The 23,652-nt window shown below is 37.5% G+C and overlaps 1 protein-coding gene across 1 annotated transcript; it reads left to right on the top strand.

Annotated features, from left to right (window-relative positions):
* The first annotated feature begins 54 nt into the window (after positions 1-54).
* Positions 55-5,331, top strand: LOC145550371 (uncharacterized). The gene is made up of 10 exons (XM_081604360.1): positions 55-1,952; positions 3,284-3,392; positions 3,508-3,611; positions 3,689-3,961; positions 4,187-4,280; positions 4,432-4,499; positions 4,591-4,821; positions 4,914-4,976; positions 5,058-5,189; positions 5,278-5,331. The coding sequence occupies exons 2-10, from the start codon at positions 3,284-3,286 to the stop codon at positions 5,329-5,331; spliced, it is 1,128 nt and encodes a 375-aa protein (XP_081460486.1). The 5' UTR covers positions 55-1,952.
* Positions 5,332-23,652: the final 18,321 nt, after the last annotated feature.

Below are 23,652 nucleotides of genomic sequence, written 5' to 3'. Positions count from 1 at the left end.
GTTGAGTTAAAATTTAATGGAAGGACTAAGTAGAATTTTAGCAGATAAATTTTGATTCAACTCTCTGTTCTCTTACAACAGAGCTGAGTTGTAAGGGAAGATTTTAGTTGTATTCTTGTTATCTATTTTTACTGTTGAACAACATGGATGATGGCTAATTGTGTCAATCCCAAGAACCAACATCAGAATTTATTATAGCAAGGATTTTGAGGAGAGAGAGGGTTGAGGATTATGGTGTAGGAACATCTGGAAAGTTACATCCAATACACACATAACAAGCAAGAGGGTAAGACACAGAAATAACTTTCTGAATGAATAGGCTGTTCTCAGAGTGCTGTATCAAGACACCTCAGTGGGAAGGAAAAAGTGTGGCAGGAGATGCTGCACAATGAGAAGAGGTGACTGGACCCTGAGGAAGATGGTGGAGAAGGTCCGATTCCAGACTTTGGGGGAAGCAGTGGACCGAGTCTGGAGTAGAAACATTCAGAGCCACCGAGCACAGGCGTTTGCAGGAAATGGGCTACAGGTGCTGCATTCCCCAGGTCAAAGGTCAAGCCACTTTTGAACCAGAAACAGGCAGAAGCGCCTGACCTTTGCTACAGAGAAGCAGCACTGGACTGTTGCTCAGTGGTACAAAGTACTTTTTTAGGATGAAAGCAAATTTTGCATATCATTCGGAAATCAAGGTGCTACAATCTGGAGGAAGACTGGGGAGAAGGAAATGCCAGAAGTCCAGTGTCAAGTACCCACAGTCAGTGATGGTCTGGGGAGCCATGTCAGCTGCTGGTGTTGGTCCACTGGGTTTTATCAAGGGCAGGTCAATGTAGCAGCTATCAGGAGGTTTTGATTAAATCTAATTCTTAATTCAGATATGTAGAAATATATTATTGAGTATTCATAATTATGTTTAAGATGGTTTAAGTTATAATAATCTACATTTCTCTTGTAACATGACAGAAGAGGTGGTATTATTTGAGATATCTTGAAATGAATAGTAACTTAAAAATGAAATGTAAGAAATCTTTAATTATTGTTTTTACTAGTTGTAATGTAAATTCAAATATCTTAACCTTTTTGAATAGTAAAAATTTACTCTTTTCTAGAATATAAATTTGTAGAAATCAATAATTCCAGATACTTACAGAAAATCCCATATATGTTAAAGTGGTTTGCCATAAAACAACATTCTGCAGGCAAGTGTTTGGATAGCTTAATGGCAGCACAGAGGGATTTACAGGTCATTTTTAATTTAGATATTAAAAATGTAATTACAACTACTCATATGCATTTTCACATGTTTTAAAGAAAAATGTATTATTTTTTCAAGTCAAAATGTATTTGTAATTATTGATACTTAGACTAAACCGAATTTATGTTAAATTGGCTTGCCATAAAGCTTAATATTCTGCAGGCAACTGTTTGGACAGCTTACTGGCAGCACATAAAAGCTTAAATGCAACTCTTAATTTAGATATTAAAATGTAATTGTGAATAATCATAAGTATTTCGAGTTATTTTAAATAAAAATTTTGTTTTGTATAGTCAAAGTGCACTGTTAGATATCTGGAATATAATTAGTTATAGTTGGACAAAACAGAATTTAGATTAAAACGGCCTGCCGTATCCATGTTTATGCTTTTATCTTCAGAGATGGCGCCGAGCCACTGCGTAAGACGTAAACGTCCCACGACGTCATACGCAGTGAGGTTGGTTCCAAAGCGGTCATTGGTTGAATTACATTCATCTTTGTATCTTTTAAACCCATTGGTTGATTGGCTTCTCTAACGTTCTGCGGACAGTGAATTGAATCAGTCTTTCACAGACCCACTTTGAGCACACTTGCCGTACTCAGAGTTTTCAACCAACCTTCCAAACGCCAGGAGACGTGTATTGGAACAGCTATCAACCATATTCCGCTGATTCACTGATTGCAGGAAGCTATTTCCGTCGAGGTAAGTTTTTAAAATATGTTTTATAAAAACGTTATGATGTTGAGTTTGTTATAATACAGCTTTTATTATGGTCAAAATATGAGGTACTGCACAATTATGTAGCCTTAGTGTAGCTATTGTCATTTCTGCTGCTAACGTGAATAATTATAAGCCTGGAATCGTTCCTAAACGTTACGTTACGATATGGACTGATGGTAAGCTTCCCGCGTGAAAATATGTTTCACCTGTGTCGGGAGCGCGCTTTGCAGCCAGAAGGCAGATCGTTAATTTTCATGGTGCTGATCGATTTTCTGTAAAACAACTCATATTATCATGTCAAAGTTGTAACATTTAGTTTAATGGGCAGCTGCTATTTAAAAAAGAAGCAATAACAGATTTGTAAAATAACTAAATGAGGTCTTGTGTGGAGGTCTTCTAAAGCCGTTTTCGCACATCACGGAACGGGTTGAAAGTAGGACCGACCGTCTTTGCATTAGAACTTCCGATCTGGTTCCACCGAACTCCTTGGAACCACAAGAGCTGAGGTTCCAATCGGACAGAACAAGCGGGGCTGCTTAGAATCAGCAGCTAATTGGTTTACAGCCAGTCGTAGGTTGTTTTGCAGTCAGCCGTTGATCGGGTCCAGCTGGCTCTCACTAAACTGTTTTTACTGTATTTGTAAAGAGCGCTCTTTTTAATTCATTGTTAATATTTTTATTATTATTTTTAATTTGCGATGAATTCTTCTCAATATTCTGCTGTTACTTGGTCCTATGATGAGATATTTTTTCCTCCGCTCGCTTACTCCCTGATGAACAAATACAGAAGCTAGATCGGTCAACAAGCAATCAGTTTTCCGCCGCATTTTTTCCAGAGTTATTACGGGAAACCATATATTTTAGCTGACTGAAATAATCTGTTACCCCTCTATTTCATAGGAACAAATTAATTTTACAGCAAGTCTTTAACTTTGTTTATTCCTCTCATCAATAAGTCCAGACAATTTAGTAACATTTGCTCTTTATTTACCAGTTATGAGGAGGTAACCATATATTTTAGTTGCCTGAAATATGTTCTACCTAAAAAAAATTAGGCTATTTCAGGTGGCTAAAATACTTGGTTCACCCTCATAACTTTGTCAAATAAAGAGCAAATGTTTTCAAACTTGCATGATTGATGTTAATGATGAAAGGAATAAACACAGTTATATACTTGCACTCAAAGATGTACTTTCATATCTGCAGAAATGTGAAAGGTGTACTCACTTTTATGATGCATTATAAAATGTATATTGCTATGATTATCAATAAATATGAATTCTTTCCACTGAATTCTTTCATGTTGAAATGTAGATGCCTCGAGGAAAGTCCCATCGCCGATCCGAAGCTGCAAGAAGAAGGGTAGAAGCAGTTCGAATTGGGCGTGTAGGGATAACCAATGCCTCTAGTGATTTTGTTTCACGTGAGTGTTTAATTATATTATTTAAATTGAATGCCTTATTTGTATTTCACTTGAAGTATCCAGAGTACATATTTTATATAAATTTTTATATATTCTTTCATTATGTTTTTAATAGGGCGTGGCACCGGCTGGCGCCATTCTGTGAATAAATGGCCAGCTAGTGAAGTGACCAACCACTGTCACAAGCTGGTCATTCCTGAGGGTTGCCCTGATAAGAAAGTAAGTACAATCTGCAATGATTTCAAATAGAATATGTAGGCATAGTTTTTATGTTGCTGTGTTTTGTACTATTCTAGTTTGTCCTTCTCATCGGAGCGTCCCATTTGCGGTCCTTTGCGGACGGCATTGTTGAGATGCCAAGTGGCTGCTTACAGTTTGGCTTCATGTCTACCCCTGGAGCCTGTGCAGCTGACTTGCGTCTTGAGGTAATGAAAGCCAATGTACCTCGGGAGCTTGACGCTGTCTGCATCATGGCTCCGTCAAACAACCTTACTGCCAGTCGCCATCCAGAAGAAGCCGGACAGGAATTTGAGCGGTACCTGTTGACCGTCTGTAGTCGTTGGCCTAAGGTGGGCACTGTTGTTGATTAAAAACCAGTGTTTCTCAATCCCAGTTCACAGATACCACTGCTCTGCATGTTTAGAAATTTCCCTTCTGCTACACATATAAGCATGCAGAGCAATAGTCTTTGAGGACTGGAATGTAGAAACAGTGATATAAACATCAAGTTTTTAATGGGTTATTATTTTCCTAGGTTTTTTGAATATAAATTTTAAATCGGTTATTTATTCTAGGTGTTTTGTACCGGCTTTGTCCCTCGTTTGACTGAGTCCAGAGAGAAGCAGAACTTGTTCCAGCAAGAATTCCACCGCAGGTCAGCAAAGCTAGGTAGGTATTAAAATATTTCTAATCATGTTTTTGTCTGGTACATGTATTGCAGCTATTTTCATGTTATTGGTGTGTCTGGGACATGTATTGCAGCTATTTTCATGTTATTGGTGTTTGCAAAATGTAATTTATTTTTTCATTATGTTTTCAGGGATTCCCTATTTTTCCACTGCTGACCACTTTCCTCTGGACCGTCTCACTCTGTGGTGCCGTGATGGTGTAAGTACATTTCATTTTAAACACAGTAAGCAACAAATTTGCATTAATATGAAGTGTTAATTTGATCTCTGATTACTGTTTAAATGTGCAGATCCACCTTAGCGATGACCACGGGATGCACATCCTCAGGAATCTGATTTGGAATGCTGGCTATCAGTTCCTGGAGTTGTCAGCACCAAAGCCACTGGTGCAGAGTCAGGCAACTCGTCCGTATAAACCGAGGTTTGTGCCCCGTGTGGTAGTGAAGGGAGTGGAGAGTCCTCGTCGTTCTCCTCCTTCTCCACACCCTTCTGAGTGGACACTCGTGAGATCCGGCAGGAAGGTATTGATCTTTTATTGGCTTGCAATGAAAGGTGTTCCTTTAACTATTGATAGTCATCCTAAAAGTCTAATATGTGCTCTACCTTTACAGAGGAACCACTCGGGGAATTGGACTCTTTCTCTGATTCACCCAAGAAAAGAGTGGTTCATTACCAAGTTAGTGAAGCTTGTAGCTATTCATGAAATGTAATTGTCAATGTCACTGGTATCTTAATAATTCAATTTTTGCTTTTATAGAGCGATGGGACTCCTGTGGTTTTGAAGGAATGTTTCATCCAATTAAATCCTGTCCGTTTCTCACCCGATATCTTGGTTGCCATGGAAACAGTCTCTCCATCGGCTCTTCCAGATGTTCACACAGGCACCGAGGTAATTTCAGAATACTCCAACTGCTAACATTCTTAGTGTTTTATTTTATAAATAACACAAACTCTCAATATTCTTTGCGGTGTTGTAGTCAAAGCCTGTGGAACATAAAAGAAACCAGCTGTCCCAAAGAGAAGGCGTGTGACACGGGAGGTTTGTACAAGCATAAGCTAATTTAATATTTCTGGTACAGATTACTTTATTTAAGTGTTTGTTTCTTTATTTTTCTTTTAGGTTTCAGTTGCATCACGTGTGTCTCCTGTCAGAAGTGTTGAATGTGTGCCGTCTGAAAACACTGTAAGTGTTTTTCACATTAAGGGTAAATGTGTAATTTGTAATGAATTACTAAGTGTTTTATAAAACATTTGACATTGCATCTTTGTTGATTTTGTGTCAAATCAGCTTGATATGTTTTTGTGTCATTTATTTGTAGGTCAAGTTACGCTGCAACCTGCTTGTCCTGGAGGCGTCTGACCGTCCTGGTGTGGGGTGCGTCTGTCCTTTGGAGGTTCCTGCTGGCCAGGGGTTTGTATATTGTGCTCTGCAGTGTGTATTAATAAATAAAAAATGTTGTGTGAGTGTTGTTCTTTTCAGTCTACAATTTTCATAACGTAATTACAATTTTCTAATTTTTGACATTTCAAATGTTGTTGGAAGTTTATTCTTTTGCAGTAACAATTTGGTATCTTTCCTGTTGTAAATACTGAGTTAATTTATCAGAGGAGGTGGTATTTTCTGTAAATGAGTGGTTCAGAGCACAAACAATGTTGTTAGCTCCTCTGCTAGCATGGATATCGCATCCAAGAGCTACATTGACTGTGTACAATTTCCAAATCTTTCTTAGGTTTTTGACAATACTCTTAGTAACATCATTGTAGTTTAACATTAATTCTTTAGGAGGAATTTAAATAGATTCTACTACAATTGATTGTTTTCTAGTTTTTTATAAAAAGAATAAAAGTATCAAAATAAATGCAGACAGCAGTAAAAATAATTACATTTCTCTACAGCACCCTCTGATGGTTCACAGAAAAAATATAGCAGGTTATGTAATCTCATGGAAATCCATAAGTGTGCAAAAGAACTAGTTTAAAATTAATTTACTTAATTCTTAACATTTTAGTGTAATACAATTCAGAGCAAAAATAATGTGGTTACCTTTTCTGCTAGCATGAATATCTAGAGGAAAAGCATTTTTGTATTTAGCATCCTGCAAGTAACATAACAAAGGAAATCTGGTGGGGTAGCATGCTCAATAAGTTTCAGTATTATAAAAAAAAATCTCTTCATAGATTTGTAATATACATTATATTTGGCAGAGAAGCAGATTGCATGAATGAGGATGTAGAGATGTCATGTTTTTCACATTTTCACTCTAGATGCCTGAGATGGGTGATTTCAAGTGCACACAGACATCTCCCAAAGGTCAGGCTGCTAACCCCGTTGTTTGCAGGTGTTCAGAGGGTTTCCACCGTCTCTTGTTCCAGGGACATATCTTGGTACTAATCAGACTAGTCCTGATACCTTGATGTCATGTAGTGTTACAGCAGCCATAAAACACCACATTTCTCCATTTGTACCTGGAAGACTGCGAATGTAGATGAAGTCCGAGTAGAGGGTCAGAAGTTGGCAGGATATATTGCGCGAGAAAGACCAAGCACAGGTACAAAACCAGAGTTGTGCAAGCTGGTTCAAAATCAGGCTATTTTTGGAGACATTGGAAAGTAGGTCTTGGTGATATGGTAAACGGGACATTTGATCTCAACCAGGAGGGGGAACTGTATGAGCTATTGCAAATGTATTTAATGAGAAACGGAATGTGTATCTTTGGTCTTCGTGATGCAACCATCTTGGTCATCCAGCATGGAGAGTACTTTGCTGTTGCGGATTTGGAACACGGAATTCAGAGGTTTAGCATCAGAATCTGGCACGCCTGTTGTCGTATTAACACGTGTTTAAATGATTTAATGGTTCACTTGAACAAACTTAGAGAATCATTACATGCAACTGAGTTTTCACTCTGCGGTATTTCTGTCAAAGAGCTGTCCAGTAACATGGACACATCTGGAGCACTGACTGAGGACATGCACGTAACAGATGCGTGCCATGCTTCCAGTAGCCATGTTGCATCAGTCAGTGGGTCATTTCATCAGGGCGATGCTCGTTTACATATGGCGGACTTCAGTGTGCAGCCATTAGTCTTGTTGCTTTAACAAAGCACACACTGAAAAGTGTTTGTTCATGGAATGCTGACATACTGGACGATGTACTGACTGTAGGCGATAAACTGTACACATCTTTGCATGACGGAATTTAATCAGTACTGGACATGAGCTTCTTTGTATTCCAGACTTGCCTAAAATATTAGTGTTGATGGACAGCATTTTGAATGTTTTTATGGAAATTATGCTTCTGGAGATGTTGATATAGTAGAAGGAGAGTTAATTGACAATGGTGTGTATACTACTCTCTGGGATGGATTGAGTAAGATCTGTGGAAGGTATGAAACATGCTTTGTGACATTATGTGGGAGTACTTGTGCCCTTATCGGTCATAATGGACGTTATGCTCTTGTAGACTCCCATGCAAGAAACCACGAGGGGATGATAGATGCACATGGGAAGAGCGTTGTTCTCCACTTTAATTCTCTTGATGATGTCTTTGCTCATCTTACTAGGTTTCTGGTGAACTAAATGTACATCCCAGGGTATTTGAGATCAGTGGAGTTGAAATTGTTCAGATGACTCAAGTAGCAGCACATGTAAACATGTAGTTGCTGTGCCAAGTAGTAGTGCTCTTTCTGAACAGAGCCATGTGGATATGCAGGATTCTTATGTAGAGCATCCATTTGTTCTTCAAACATCAAACAGGGATGATGGTGATGACGATGTGGTTGTTACTCATGTCCAAATAAGAAATTGTATTTTAACCCATCTCTGTAGAGATTGCACGGTCACTTTGTGGAAAGTTGAATGTTGAGTTTGAACGGGCAAATTATGTATCTTATGTAGTTGGTGAACTTGGTCTGCCATGTATGACAGAAAAAATAGTTGGTGATGGAAACTGCTTTTTTAGAGCACTTAGTCAAGCCATCAGTGGCAATCAAAAATCTCATCGTAAAATTCGGCTGCTGTTGTAAACCAGTTACAAAGAAATTCGGACTCGTATGATAGTATTTTAAGAATGAGTATTCTTCCATATCACAATATATGCCATTTCAAGGATGCAGTATGTTGGCAGCTGGGCAACTGAAGTAGAGATTCAAGCTGCAGCTGATTATTTTGGTGTGAATATTTTCACATTTTGCGATGATAAATGGCTTGAATACAGTTGTCTGAGTAGTTTGACAAATCATGGTATCTATCTCCAAAATATTAGTGGAAATCATTATGAGACGGTTGTTTGTGTGAAGCAGCCTAACTCACAAACATGTTATGGTTATTGCATGAAAAGTGATCTTTCTGGGGGCATAAAACTCGGCAAGCTAAAACGGAACCAAATACTGCACATATAATGAAAACGGAGACTTCTATTGAAGACGAGTGTGTGGGTATTTTACAAGATAACCAAAAAACTTTACTATTTACTCCTCTTTCTGAAGGTAATGCTAGAACTTTGTGTAAGAACTTCAAATAGACTTTGAAGAACATAATTTCCAAAAGTAATATTGTGTGGGCCTTTGGGAAATGTGTGTAAGACTAAAATATTGTAAATGACGGTAACAGTTTTTTCAGAGCTGTAGCTTATGCACTTAGTGGTTCTGAGAAAAATCACCGTAAAATTAGACTTGCTGTTATTTCACACATGACCAATAATAGAGAAGAATGTGAAAATGGTTTGACTAAAGATTTATTTCTGTGACAGAATATGTTAACAGTCACAGATGAAGTACGTGGGTCACTGTGCTACTGAAATTGAGTTTAATGTGCCGCCAATATGTTAGGATTGGATATATGTGTATTTAATGGCACACAGTGGACCAAATATAGTTCAAACAATTGTAATTTGACCAATGAAGCTATATATTTGCAGAACCTTAATGAGCATTTTGATGCTGTTATTTGTGCAAAGCAGGGTGATAAAGACTCTTGCTTTGAACTTTGTGAAGAAAATGTTTTGTTAAAAACCCAAGACATTCATACAAGATCTTCACAAGGTAAGAAAAATGCAAAGCAAACCATTTTAAGCAGTAAAGCAAATTACAGTTTTTCAAAGTATTTAAATCATAAAAGGAATGTGATGGAAATCATTCAATATAAAAATCAATTAATATTTAAACAAAAGAGAAAATCTAATTCCCAGAAAACATATAAAATAATTTACTCTATAAGGAAAGGAAAAAAAAGTTGCTTAAAATTAAATACAAAGAAGATGAGTGTCATCGAGAAAAACGTAAACAAATTATTATCACTAAATATAAGGAAGATTGTCTCATCGAGTAAACTTAAGCAAACCAGTATTGCAAAATATAAGGAAGATGAGTCTCATCGAGTAAAACTTAAGCAAACCAGTATTGCAAAATATAAGGAAGATGAGTCTCATCGAGTAAAACTTAAGCAAACCAGTATTGCAAAATATAAGGAAGATGAGTCTCATCGAATAAAACTTAAGCAAATGAGTATTGCTAAATATAAAGAAGATGAATCTCACAGAGAAAAAGTTAAGGACTTCAGTAGAAGGCAAAACCTTGATCCTGAACATAAGATACGTGTCAAAGCAGCTGTGAATCTAATGAGATGGGATATTAAAGAAAAGTCAAAAGAGTTTGATTTTGTTGTTGAGCGATTTTTGGATAAAGTAAAAGAGGGGCCCAATTTTGTGTGTTGCGTGTGCTTTCGGTTGTTATTCAAACATCAGGTGTTAAATTGTTGTAAAGATTCCTATAGGAAAACTAAAGAAATGTTTTTAATTGCAGATAGATGTATACGTGATGATTATCTGCATAGATGTAACAGCGCATGCATATCACAATGCAATCTTAAAACCTGTCGAAATAAATTGTATATATGTTATTCTTGCCATTATAAATTAGCAGAGGTCAAATGCCACCAGAAAGTTCATGCAATAATTTGACAGTTGATCCCATCCCACATGAGTTGGCATGCTTGAATACTCTGGAGCAACATTTAATAGCTTTACATATACCGTTTATGAAAATGTTGGCGTTGCCGAAAGGTGGGCAAAATGGAGTGCACGGTCCAGTTACATGTGTCCCTGCAAATATTGTTGAAACATGCAGTTTGCTACCTCGTAGTAATATGGAGGGGTCTTTGTTACCTGTTAAGTTAAAGCGTAAATTGACGTATAAAGGTCACTATGATTATCAGTATGTTGACACATTACATGTCCAGGAAGCTCTTTGGTACTTGAAACATTGTAACTTTCATTATAAGATGTAGAGTTCAATGAATCTTGGATCAATGAGTTTTCTCCAGAAGAAAATAGTTCTGTTTTAAAGAATGAAAGTGTTAAAGAAGATGAGGACATGTCCATAGATGAAAATGATGATGACCTTTTACATGACAGACAGCAACACTGCATGTTTCAGGACAGTTGTCTTATGCCGGTAGATATAGGCCAAGAAGCTTTGGATGTGTATGTTGATAATGTGTTAAATGTAGCGCCAGGTGAAAATAATAACCCTATAAACTGCTTTCAGATTGTACAATGAAGCGAAATGTTTCCCTGTATTGTTTCCATCTGGTTTTAACACATACCATGAAAAGCGGCAATATCGTTTGACTTTGAGTCGTTATTTAATAACCGACTTCTTCATGCCGATGGTAGATTTGCGCGTAATGTGAATACATTTCTTTGCCAGTAATGTCAGAACTTGAACAGGTTGTCTCTAAAGTGTCATAGCTTTACGTAAAGGCACAAGTTTACATCTCAAAATATGACTGAGGTTTTGAAGGATGAAAATCGTTAAATAAGTTGTTGGAATTTGATGAGGGATATCGCTTCTTGAAACCCATTCGAGGCACACCTGCTTTCTGGCAGTCGGCTCAACGCGACTTGCTAGCTTGTGTTAGAATGTTGGGAAAACCCACATGGTTTGCCTCATTTTCTTCTGCTGATATGAGATGGACAAATCTACTTTATAGCATTTTAAAGCAGGAAGGGCGAATGCAGACTTTGGAACAGTTGCAGTGGGCAGATAAGTGTGAATTGCTGCGTCGTAACCCTGTTACTGCTGCCAGAACGTTTGATTTTAGGTGGCATGTTTTTGTAAAGGAAGTTTTAATGTCTCCTGCAAATCCAATTGGAAAAGCAGCGTGGTTCTCCCCATTCTCATTGCCTTTTTTGGATTTCTGGTGCTCCAATTCTCGACAAGAACACTGATGAAGAGGTTACTGCATTTATTGATAAGTATGTAACATGTGAAATTCCAACTGAAGAAGATCCATTGTTTGAAGTTGTTACATCTGTACAGCAGCATTCAAAACGACATTCAAAACTTGTAAGAAGAAAAAAACTGTCTGTCGTTTCAATTTCCCACGGCCTGCATCTTGTCGAACCTTTATTTGTCGCGGTGAAAAATATCATGATCCCGTTGAGACTTGTACGTGCAATTTGGATAAAACGGACGATAAACACATTGCGTATGTAAGGATAAGACTAGGAAAAAAATGGACAGAGATGTAGCAAGTGAGATTTTAACAAATGTCAAGAAAGCAATCTCAGATGAGAACTGTCCATACAGTACTGTGAAGAAATGTTTAAGCTTTGAATATAAATCAAGATTTATTTGAAATGGCATACAAGCGATCCAGTAGGAATACTCATGTCGTATTGAAAAGACAAATTAACGAAATCTGGATTAATCAATATAGCAGGCCGCTGTTAATAGCCTGGAATGCAAATATTGATATCCAGTATTGTGTTGATGCGTATGCTTGTTGTGTTTATATAGTCTCTTGCATGTCCAAAAGTGAGCGTGAAATTGGCCTTCTTTTGGGAAATGCACAAAGAGAAGCAGCCAAAGATGGAAATGTTAGTGCTAAAGAGCTTTAAAGAAACTTGGTAGCGTGTATTTACATAACCGGGATGTTTGTGCGCAAGAAGCAGTATACCGACTAACCAACATGCATTTAAAGGAGTGTTCTCGGAAAGTTGTTTTTGTTCCTACGGGTGATAATGTCACAAAAATGAGTTTACCAATATCTATTTTGAGACAAAAAGCTGCATCCCAGGATCTTACCTCAGAAGACATGTGGATGACTGGTATGTTGACCGGTATAAGAACAGACCAAATGATGTGTCTTTTCTGATATGTGCCTGGCTAAGTTTGCTTCAGAGTATCGTGTTTTGACCAAAAATGAAAAGTGTAGAAATTCAGTAAAGTTGAATAAGGATTTTGGGTTTGTTGCAAAAGAACTCGGACAAAACCAGCAGTTGTTCGATATGCACGTTTCTCTGAAACAAAACAGCCAGAAAAGTTTTATCAAAGCATAATGCAGTTATTTCTGCCTTACCGCTTTGATAGTGAACTTAAACCTGCACATTGTGAAACCTATGGTGACTTTTACAGGACTGGTTTTATTGGATTTGTTGATGGAACAAAACATTCTGTAAAGTCTGTTGTAGATTTAAATAGGAGTGAATTTGAGTTGGAATCTGATCATTTTGAGGCTGTGGACAATGTTACTGGGGATGTAATGCTGGAAGATGCATGGGCTGAGTTGTGTCCTGAGGTTGAATTGGAACGCTTGGAGTGTGTTGAATTAATAAAAGAAAGAACAATAGATAATGATGGTCATGAACATATTCCTGATTTAAGTTCTAACCGTAAAGAAATGTCAGTATTTGAGAAAAAGCAAATTAGTAGATCTGAAGCCTTGCATTGATTAGATCTTTGAATGAAAAACAGTTTTCTGTTTTTTATCAAATACGGCAGTGGTGTTTAGATAAAGTTAATGGAAAAAATCCAGAATCCCTGCACATATTTATTACAGGGGGCGCTGGTACAGGGAAAAGTCATTTAATCAAAGCAATTGAATATGAATCCAAACGGTTATTGTCCACTGTGTGTAGGTTTCCTGATAATACATGCGTATTACTCACAGCTCCCACTGGCATTGCAGCGTATAATTTAGAAGCGACAACAATCCACACCACTTTTTCTATTGGAAAGGATGTACGTCTACCGTATACTCCTTTGGGCGAAGATAAAATAAATTCCTTGCGTGTAAAATACTGTGATCTGCATCTTCTTATTATAGATGAAATATCAATGGTTGATCACAATCTCTTATCATATGTCAACGGTCGATTGCGTCAGATTAAACAAACCACGAATGTCTATGGCGGTATCAGTGTCATAACAACAGGCGATCTCTTCCAACTCCCCCCCGTTAGAGGGAAGCCGATATACACGGAGGGTGTTGCTACAAATATATGGTCAGAGTTATTTCAAATTGTAGAATTAACTGAAATTGTGAGGCAAAAAGATGCTGTATTTTCTCAACTGCTTAACAGGATGAGAACTCGCTCCAAAGATAAACCAATCCTTGCTGATGATTTAAAGATTTTAAAACGTTGTGAAACAGGTGAGGTTAGGTCAGCCTTGCACATTTTTGCAACTAATAACCAAGTAAATGAGCACAATATTAATCGTTTATATGAGATTTGTCCTGAATTTTTAAGGATTGGGGCACAGGATTATGTAAATGACAAAAAAACAGGAAAACTGAGGTTGTTAGACGGGAGTCATGTAAAAGCTTCAAATACTTGTTTATCGGAAGTGCTATTGCTGGGTAAAGGAGCACGTGTTATGCTGTGTAAAAACGTGGACATTAGCGATGGTCTGGTTAATGGTGTCAGCGGTACTGTTACAGAAATATTAATACCAGAAAAGGCAAAGTTTCCCAAAGTTATCTATGTTAAATTTGATGATGATCGAGTAGGCATGAAGAAGAGGAAGAGCCGTGTCAACACATCATCAGATTTGGCTGGATCCACACCTATTGAACCTGAGGAGGACAGAGCCACTGTTAAAGGTGGCTTGCGGCGGCAATTTCCTCTCAAGTTAGCATGGGCATGTACTGTACACAAAGTTCAAGGAATAACTGTTGATGAAGCTGTTGTTTCTTTTAGTAAAATATTTTCACCGGGACAAGCTTATGTCGCTGTAAGTCGTGTTAGAAGTCTTTTAGGTTTGACGATTCAAGATTTTGATGAAAAAAGGATATATTGTAAAGATGACATTACTGTTGCTCTAAAGAGTATGACTCCCCTTTTTAGTGGATCTTTTCGGTTGGATAGATTTAAAACATCTCTTTTTACTGTATTCTTGATGAATGTGCAAAGTTTAAATCTGCATGTAAAAGATTTGGCCTGCTTTACAGAACACTGGAAACCTAAATGTGTTGCTGTCACAGAAACATGGTTGTCTTCAACCCAAACGGATACAGTAATGATAGATGGTTATAGTTTTTCCAACCGACCACGACATTTGTCATATACCAGAATGCATCCTGAATTGATTGCGTTGCAAGACCAACAGCATGGTGGTGTTGGCATGTATTGTGCACATGATGTGGAATTTGAAATTCTACCACAACCAGAGCTAAATTTGGAATGTTTAGTATATCGGTTTTGTCGTTTTAACATGGTCCTCGGGGTGATTTACAGACCACCATTATATCCTTTGTCACTATTTAAGAAAAATTTAGCAAAGTTACTTGATTGGCTTGAGAAACAAAATGACACAATAGCACTGATTGGAGATTTTAATGATGATATTTTGAAGTCATCAAGTATATCAAAATTTGTTTCTGATAAAGGATACCAACAAATGGTTGGGGAAGCAACCACTGAAAAAGGTACTTTGATAGATCATGTTTATATTAAATCTCAGATATATGAAGTTGAGGCAGTAGTTGTGCCAACATATTTCAGTGATCATGAGGGTATAATGTGTGGTTTTACATCATCATAATTTTAGTAATCTGAGGGTGTAATGTGTGTTTTAAGCTGTTGTAATCATGTAACATAATGAACATTAAAAAAGGTTTTGTTTTCTTGATTCGAATGAACATATTTATAAGACATTGAAAATGTCAATATATTATGAAATTTTATTTATAAAATATAAATACAATACGTTATTAGTGAAATATTTCTATTCCAATCTATTTAAAAGTATAATAGTAGTTGTTAAAGCATCTTTATGTGAAAAGTTAACAAAACCTTTGTAGTTATTTAAAATTAATTTACTTTAAGGGTTTCGTTTCTTGCATTAAGACAGCAATTTGGAAAGTAGACAGTTAAAGTGTTGGATACATACCCAATCTAATAATGAGACATTGAGATTACATAAAGATTTTAGCAATTGGTATATTGTCATTTACATTGATATCTCATTTCCCATTGGGATCAATAAAATATTATGGAAATTCAATAGTTAATATATATGTTTATTATCTTTGAAGCTGTTCTTAATGCAGGGTTTGCTTTACCTTGTCACATAGCACAAAAAAAGCAAAGGCAGGTGTAATGGTACTTCCACTTGGAACAAGGTTCGATTCCTTGAGCTGCCCTACTATTTGTGCTGACAATTTAAGGTAAAAGTATGAAACCTCTTATGCTTTCTTCATTTTCTTGAATTTTTTACAAATGTAGTTTTAGTTTTCTTCAATTTAAATATAGTATTTAAATAGAAACATGTGAGATTTTTGTTGTATGTAATTTATTGAAGTCATTACAAAAAGTGAAAAATCTTTAAAGCTCCTCATATGTTAATATAAAAAAATGTGTTGGGAACTTGGGTTTTGGGGATTGTTCTCTGCTGTTTTCTGTAGTTATCCACAAGATGCAGCCAGGGGACCACAATTACCTGGAGGATGGACCTTACTCCTGAACCTTTACACAGCTGTAAGTTCTTTACTCCCATCAGTGTTAAGTATAAGAGAAGCAGTCTGCTACCACGTCAGTGCCTGAGTGTTAACCTATCTAGGTACCTTGCACCGCTCTGAGTTTTTATGTGACATCACATAGAAAATCTGGAAATTTAGTTCTCTTGTGGAATTCCCCTGTGGCACCCTGGACCATTCCCTTTTTGTAATTTTTGCATCTCAGCTTCCAATCCAGTAAGCTATCCAGTGTGGTCATCATATTCCTCTGAAAAACAGCAAATGGCGAATGTAATCCAAAATGGCCGACTTTCTGTTGGGTTTGGACCATGGCTCCAAGAGACTTTTTTGTAGGTCCTGACACGATCCACAAGTGTACCAAGTTTCATAATAATAGGTTAAAGCATGACTTGGGGCTGATCATTAAAAAAATTCTAGGGGGCGCCCTAGAGAAATTAGGCCACGCCCACAAAAAATTACACTGGATTCCTGTCGAGGGGAACACAAGGATCAAACCTAGTGAGTTTGGTGGAGCTGGGCTTTAAACTGTGGAAATAAAGGCCAAACGTAAGGAGACGGCGTTAAAGGTCACTTCGCCACGCCGACCTGCTGCATCCAAACCAAACGGGGTTGGACACCCTGACACACCAACATGTCTTCTGTCTGTCAACAGTGTTTCATGTTGATTAGGTCAAAGGGGTCAGATAGTGAACGTTCGCAGTAAAACATGACACTTCCTGTTCTAAGGGGGCGTGGCTTAGGCAATCTAAAAATTTCACAACTGGGTGTCGTAGGTCATCCAAAGGTGATCACACACAGAAAGTTTGGTGGCTCTCTCAGTTTATTTGTAAGAGATATAACAGTTTATTACATTCTGGTGAGTCGGTGAACTTTGACCCCTGCTACGACCCCTTCAGCATGCTTGAAAACTCACGAATTTGATAACTTTGAATCGGCCATGCCTTATGAACAATCTGACCGAGTTTGAAGCCGATCGATCGAAATCCCTAGGAGGAGTTCGACCAAATGCGACGTCTGTAAACGCCCAAAATGGGGGCAAAATCGGAACTTCAATCCAAAATGGCCGACTTCCTAGGATACTTGCACTATGACATTAATTGTAAATTCAGAGTGTCTTGGGGAGCTCTACAACTGTACCGAATTTCAAGTCTCTACGATAAAGTAAGTGAATAGAAAAGGGTCTTTTGAAAGTTGCTAGGGGGCGCCCTTGAGCCGTTTCTTGTGCGATTTTTACGAGGACCTTAAAATACGTAAATTTTCACCGGGCTCTATGCGGCCGCCAAGTTTGGTGAGTTTTTGAATATGATAAAGCCCCCAAAAAGCCAATTTATTTTACGGAAGAATAATAAGAATTAAAGCTCCGCGGAGCATCGAGCGGCCCTCGCAGCCAAGCGCCGCTCGGCCTATAGCCACCGCGTGGTCCCAGCACCGCCTTCCCCCAGCCACCGCCGATGCTCTGACGGAACAGCCGAACCCGCCCTCCTTGAATTTACTCAGTGTGTCATGTTTGGCTTTGCACACAGACAATGCACAAAAGTCTGTTGCTGTTTTGCTGCAGCGATTAGATCAGGGGTCACCAACCTTTTTTGAAACTGAGAGCTACTTCATGTGTACCGTTTCATATAAAGGTTCTGAAATAACAAATTTACTCAGTTTGCCTTATACATTATCACTAATGATTAATGATTCTCATCTATGAAGAAACTGATCACGTTAATGATTTCTAACAATAATTAGCCATGAAAACTAGGTGGGAAACAGATATCAATATTCAGCACTTTATCTCGTTTAATCTCAGTGATTGGGTGATTCTTTTTTTGCGGCAAAATTTCGGCCTGAGGATTTTTGAAAAAAAAGTATTGTTTTACGTTTGAAATATTTTGTTACAACACTTACATGTTTAACAATAAGAAATTAATAATGGGCAAGCTGAGGATCGGATAAATTAATAATTACATGTGTTTTTTTCACCATTGTCTCTGAATGTGTTCCACCCTTTGATGAACATTTACATATGGACCACAAATAGTTAAACATTTAAATTAAAAAATTTATGACTTTTTCTTAGAAAGAGTGTGTCCCTTTTACAATATAATGTTTTATTCTTGAAATTGTAACACATCATGAAGTTACAAATCATTTATCACTATTGTAAAGAAAATTTGTTTTTTTACTCATTATTACTGACAGCATGGAAAATATTGTGAATTTTAAAAACTTATACCAATATTTGCATTTATTGGTCTTCAACTCCCAACATGGCTCAGAAAAATTTACAGTACTTAATGTTTCTGTAACAATATTTCATAAAAACGTGTGGAATGGAATATAACATGGTGGTTTTTCCCATAAAATGGTGTCTTTGATTCTAAAATCTGATGATTTTCATTATTAGTTGCAGGATTGGCTCAGTCAAAGTACAGGTAGAGTGTTTGTCCTGGTTCTGTTTGGCAAGAACATTTGATATCCCTGTAGTTGATTTTCCCATGACATGTACTCATTGTTCCCCTCACATGAGTCAATGGGGGTAACTAGTGAAATGAAAACAGACAAATGGCAAAGACATCTGATAATACCTCAGACTACTCTGCAACTCTATTCCATCAACTCAAAATTTTTTATTTGACTTAAAATTATTTCTTTTCACCCTAATTTCTACCTTATTTGGTTCATGAACATAACAGGGTGGAAGATAAATTCTAACTAATTTACCTGTAGCTCTTTATGTGGTCAACATTTAGCTAGCTAACATTAAACCGAATAACAAACCTTTAGTGACTAAATATAACATTATGCTTTTTAAATTCTACTGAATAAACATTTTTCACAATCTTTCCTAACAGCATGGAACTTTAAGCCTAACATATACAGGTTTAACATATTTAAGAAATGAAAAAGTACAGAGATGGTGACAGTTGAAGCTCACTTTGTTTCACATGGTTGAATTCACATCAGAACCAATTGATGTCACTCACTTTAAATGGTTTTTATGGAATTTTAGACTTTTTCAAGGCAGAAATGAAACATCATAACAGGGTGGAAAGTTAGTACTGGGACATGTATAATAAGAAAATATCAACTGTGAAAATAGTTTCAGTAGATTAAATTGCATATTAAATAAGGTGTAGTCCAGTCAATCAACTTAATGAAGAAAAACATAAATATATATATATATATTTTACAGTTTAAATGTTATGAGGAAATCTATTACGCTGCACTGGGGACACATGAAATTGAACATGCCAGTCAACAAAAAGGTGTGTAAAGAACAAGTTAATATTTAAAAGCCATTTTGTTTATATTTGAATAATGGCAAACATCTCAATCCATCCATCCATCCATCCATCCATTTTTCTGCACCCTTTTCCCTTAGTGGGCAGGGGAGGGTTGCTGGTGCCCATATCCAGCTGGCATGCAAAGATCTAAAAGTATAATTATAAAACTTTGTTGTACATTTTTTGCAAATTTTACAAAAAATAATTGTAAGCAAAACATGGGGACATGGAATGTTGCCACAAAAAAGAATCAACTTACATATTTTTAAATAAATCTTATCACATTTTGAACTCATGACCAAATCTGCTGCATTTTTAACAAAATTGTAACTGTTACATGTCATGAACACACTTCTAAATTGAACACAATTCCTCAATATTTTAATTGAACTTTGCCATGACACTGCCATGTTGACACTGACATCTGGTATTGGTTTCCTTATTAGTGAGAAGACTGACATCCTTATTAGTGAGAAGACTGGCATTGCTTGCTGTTCACCAGTACTCCATAATGTGGTGTGTAACTTGAAAGTGCAACTGTGAGTGCATCTTTCAGATGTGCATCAGTGAGGCATGTTCTGTGTTGTTCTTGATTAAGTTCATGTCAGAAAACGCTGATTCACAGAGATAGGTTGAACCAAACAGGCTGGTAACCTTCATAGCTGCTGTGCTTACACCACTGCACCATCTATTTTACTTTCAATACCAGCAGGATCTAGGTTTAAATTGTATGTTTTAATTTTTTTATTGTTGTGTTTTAATGTACAGCACTTTGTATCAGCTGTGGTTGTTTTAAAGTGCTTTGTAAATAAAGTTGGTTTGGATTGATTCCACTTAACCTACAGGGCTAAGTGGAATCAAGTTATAATGTAGCTTCACATTCAGTCTTCAGTTGTTTCAGTGGCTACCTGTATTAGCTGTGTGCAAGATTTCCTGCCGGTGTTGCCCGTACTGGACTGTGTTTGAGCTTCTCTTTATTAAATTATAATAAACATCATTATTGTCATCATCATCACCTGGGTCTCAGTGTTCATCCTCACCACCAACAACCACAAATCATGGCAGTTTAAGTTTTGGGAGAATGTTTGTGCATCTGAACAGCTTTATTGATACTTTATCTTTTCACTTGTGTTGACATTAGCTACATTATGTTTACAGCAGTGCTCCTGCTGCAGCCTGCAACATCTCATGCAGATTTGCCAATGTATAGAGGAGATACAGCTATTTCATTAACCAAAAGGGTGCAGTGGAGTCAAGTTATAATCTAATCTTTAGAGGATCACCACAGTCGATCATAGAAAATCTGGTGCAAATTGGATGAAGCCTGGTTGATTTAGAGATGATCGTAGACATGGCTAGCATTGCTATTTGCTAATAAAGCATGCCCACATGCTTCAGCTAGCAGTCAACATACACAGAGTTCATCATCATGTCATTTTATATTAATTTGCACAGCATTGAACCCATTTGAGTCAGAGTAAAAGCAAGACTTCCGGCAGACAAAAACAGGTGAATTCCTGTTGGAGGGGGGCATGGCTAAGGTTATGTCATCATATGACCTTGTGAATGTGATCAAGGCTGGCCAATAATGAAACATGGAAAGTCTGATGAGGTGGTCACTTTTCCTGTAGAAGTTATTGCATTTTAGTATTTCATGGCACAAAGCCAAAGTTTGACAATTAGCCACGCCCACATGCTTTGATGTACGAGAATTCTTTTGATAACATTTCACCTTCAATGTCTTAAGTGTGTGCTGAGCGAGTTTGAAGTCTGTATCTCAAAAGCTGTAGGAGGAGTTCGATCAGATGCGACGTCTATGAAAAACCGGAAATGGCGGCTTTGATCCAAAATGGCCGACTTCCTGTTGGGTTTGGACGATGGCTCCAAGAGACTTTTTTGTACATCCTGTCAAGATACACATGTGTATCAAGTTTCATAATTCTAGGTTAAAGCATGGCTTGGGGCTGATGTTTTAAAATATTCTAGAGGGCGCTGTTGAGACATTAGGCCACGCCCACCAAATATTGCACTGGATTACTGTCCGGAGATGGATCAGGATCCATCTCAGTGAGTTTGGTGCAGCTGGACTCAAAATTGTGGAATACAGAGCCAAACGTAAGGACAGGTATATTCGCCACGCCGCCACGCCCACCTGCTGCATCCAAACCAAACGGGGTTGGACACCCTGACACACCAACATGTCTTCTGTTTGTGGACACAGTTTCATGTTGATTATGTTAAAGAGGTCAGATAGGGACCGATCACAATAAAACATGACACTTCCTGTTCTAAGGGGGCGTGGCTTAGGTAATCTCAAAATTTCACAACTGGGTGTCGTAGGTCATCCAAAGGTGATCACACACAGAAAGTTTGGTGGCTCTGTGAGTTTATTTGTAAGAGATATAACAGTTTATTACATTCTGGTGAGTCGTTGAACTTTGACCCCTGGTACGACCCCTTCAGCATCCACGAAAACTCACCGTTTTGATAACTTTTAATCGGGCATGCCTTATGAACCAACTGACCAAGTTTGAAGCCGTTCCATCAAAAGCCCTAGGAGGAGTTCGATCAAATGCGACGTGTGTAAACGGCCAAAATGGGGTCAAAATCGGAACTTCAATCCAAAATGGCCGACTTCCTAGGATACTTGCACTATGACATTAATTGTAAATTCTGAGTGTCTTGGGGAGCTCTACAACTGTAGCGAATTTCAAGTCTCTACGATAAAGTAAGTGAATAGGAAAGGGTCTTTTGAAAATTTCTAGAGGCGCTGTTGAGCCATTTTTTATGCGATTTTTGCGTAGACCTTAAAATACGTAAATTTTTCACAGTCTCTATGGGCCCACCAATTTTGGTGAGTTTTTGAATATGTTAAAGCCCCCAAAAAGGCAATTCATTTGAGGCGAGAAAAATAAAAAAAATAATAAACATTCGAAAAACAATAGGCCTTCGCAGCGCTTAGCTGCTCGGGCCTAATAAACAGCACGATTACAATAGGCCTTCGCAGCGCGATTACAATAGGCCTTCGCAGCGCTTAGCTGCTCGGGCCTAATAATTAAAGCTCCGCGGAGCATCGAGCGGCCCTCGCAGCCAAGCGCCGCTCGGCCTATAGCCACCGCGTGGTCCCAGCACCGCCTTCCCCCAGCCACCGCTGATGCTCTGACGGAGCAGCCGAACCCGCCCTCCTTGAATTACTCAGTGTGTCATGTTTGGCATTGCTCACAGACAATGCACAAAAATCTGTTGCAGATTGGCTGCAGCAAGTAGAACAGGGGTCACCAACCTTTTTGAAACTGAGAGCTACTTCATGGGTACTGAGTTATACAATGGGCTACCAGTTTGACACTCTCTTCTGAAATAACAAATTTACTCAGTTTGCCTTTAGTTATATATTATCAGTAATGATTAACATTATGTTTTTTAATTTCTACTGATTAAACATTTTCACAATCTTTCCTATCAGGGTGGAACATAACAGAGTGGAACATAACACTCTGTTATGTTCCAAACAGGAAATCTAGTTACAGGTAGATGTCTAACTAATCTACCTGTAACTCTTTATGTGGTCAACATTTAGCTAGCTAAACTTCAACAAAATAACAAACCTTTAATGACTAATTATAATATTAGGTTTTTTTATTCTACTGAATAAACATTTTTCACAATCTTTCCTAACAGGGTGGAACTTTAAGCTTTACATATACAAGTTTAACATATTTAAAATAAGAAAAGTACAGAGATGGTGACAGTTGAAGCTTTGTTTTCCATGGTTGAATTCACATCGGAACCAATTGATGTCATTTACATTAAATGGTTTTTGTGGAATTTTAGACTTTTTGAAGGCAGAAATGAAACATCCTAACTGGGTGGAAAGTTAGTACTGGCACATGTATAATATGAAGAAAATATCAAATGAGAAAATAGTTTCAGTAGTTTAAATTGCATATTAAAATAAGGTTAAGTCCAGTCAATCAACTTATTGAAGAAAAACATAAATATAAATATATTTTATAGTTTAAATGTCATGAGGAATTCTATTACGCTGCACTGGTCACACATGAAATTGAACATATCCGTCAACAAAAAGGTGTATAAAGAAAAAGTTAATATTTAAAAGCCATTTTGTTTATATTTGAATAAAGGCAAACATCTAAATCCATCCATCCATTTTCCTGCACCCTTGTCCCTTAGTGGGTCGGAAAGTTAATATTAAAGCCATTTGTTTATATTTGAATAAAGGCAACATCTAAATCCATCCATTTTCCTGCACCCTTGTCCCTTAGTGGGGTCGGGAGGGTTGCTGGCGCCCATCTCCAG

The sequence above is a fragment of the Poecilia reticulata genome, unplaced genomic scaffold (assembly GCF_904066995.2).
Source record: "Poecilia reticulata unplaced genomic scaffold, P_reticulata-male-v2 Scaffold_37, whole genome shotgun sequence".
In the NCBI taxonomy this organism is placed as follows: Eukaryota; Metazoa; Chordata; class Actinopteri; order Cyprinodontiformes; family Poeciliidae; genus Poecilia; species Poecilia reticulata.
The sequence above is the reverse complement of the archived record's forward strand: the minus strand, read 5'-3'. Positions and strand labels throughout refer to the sequence as shown.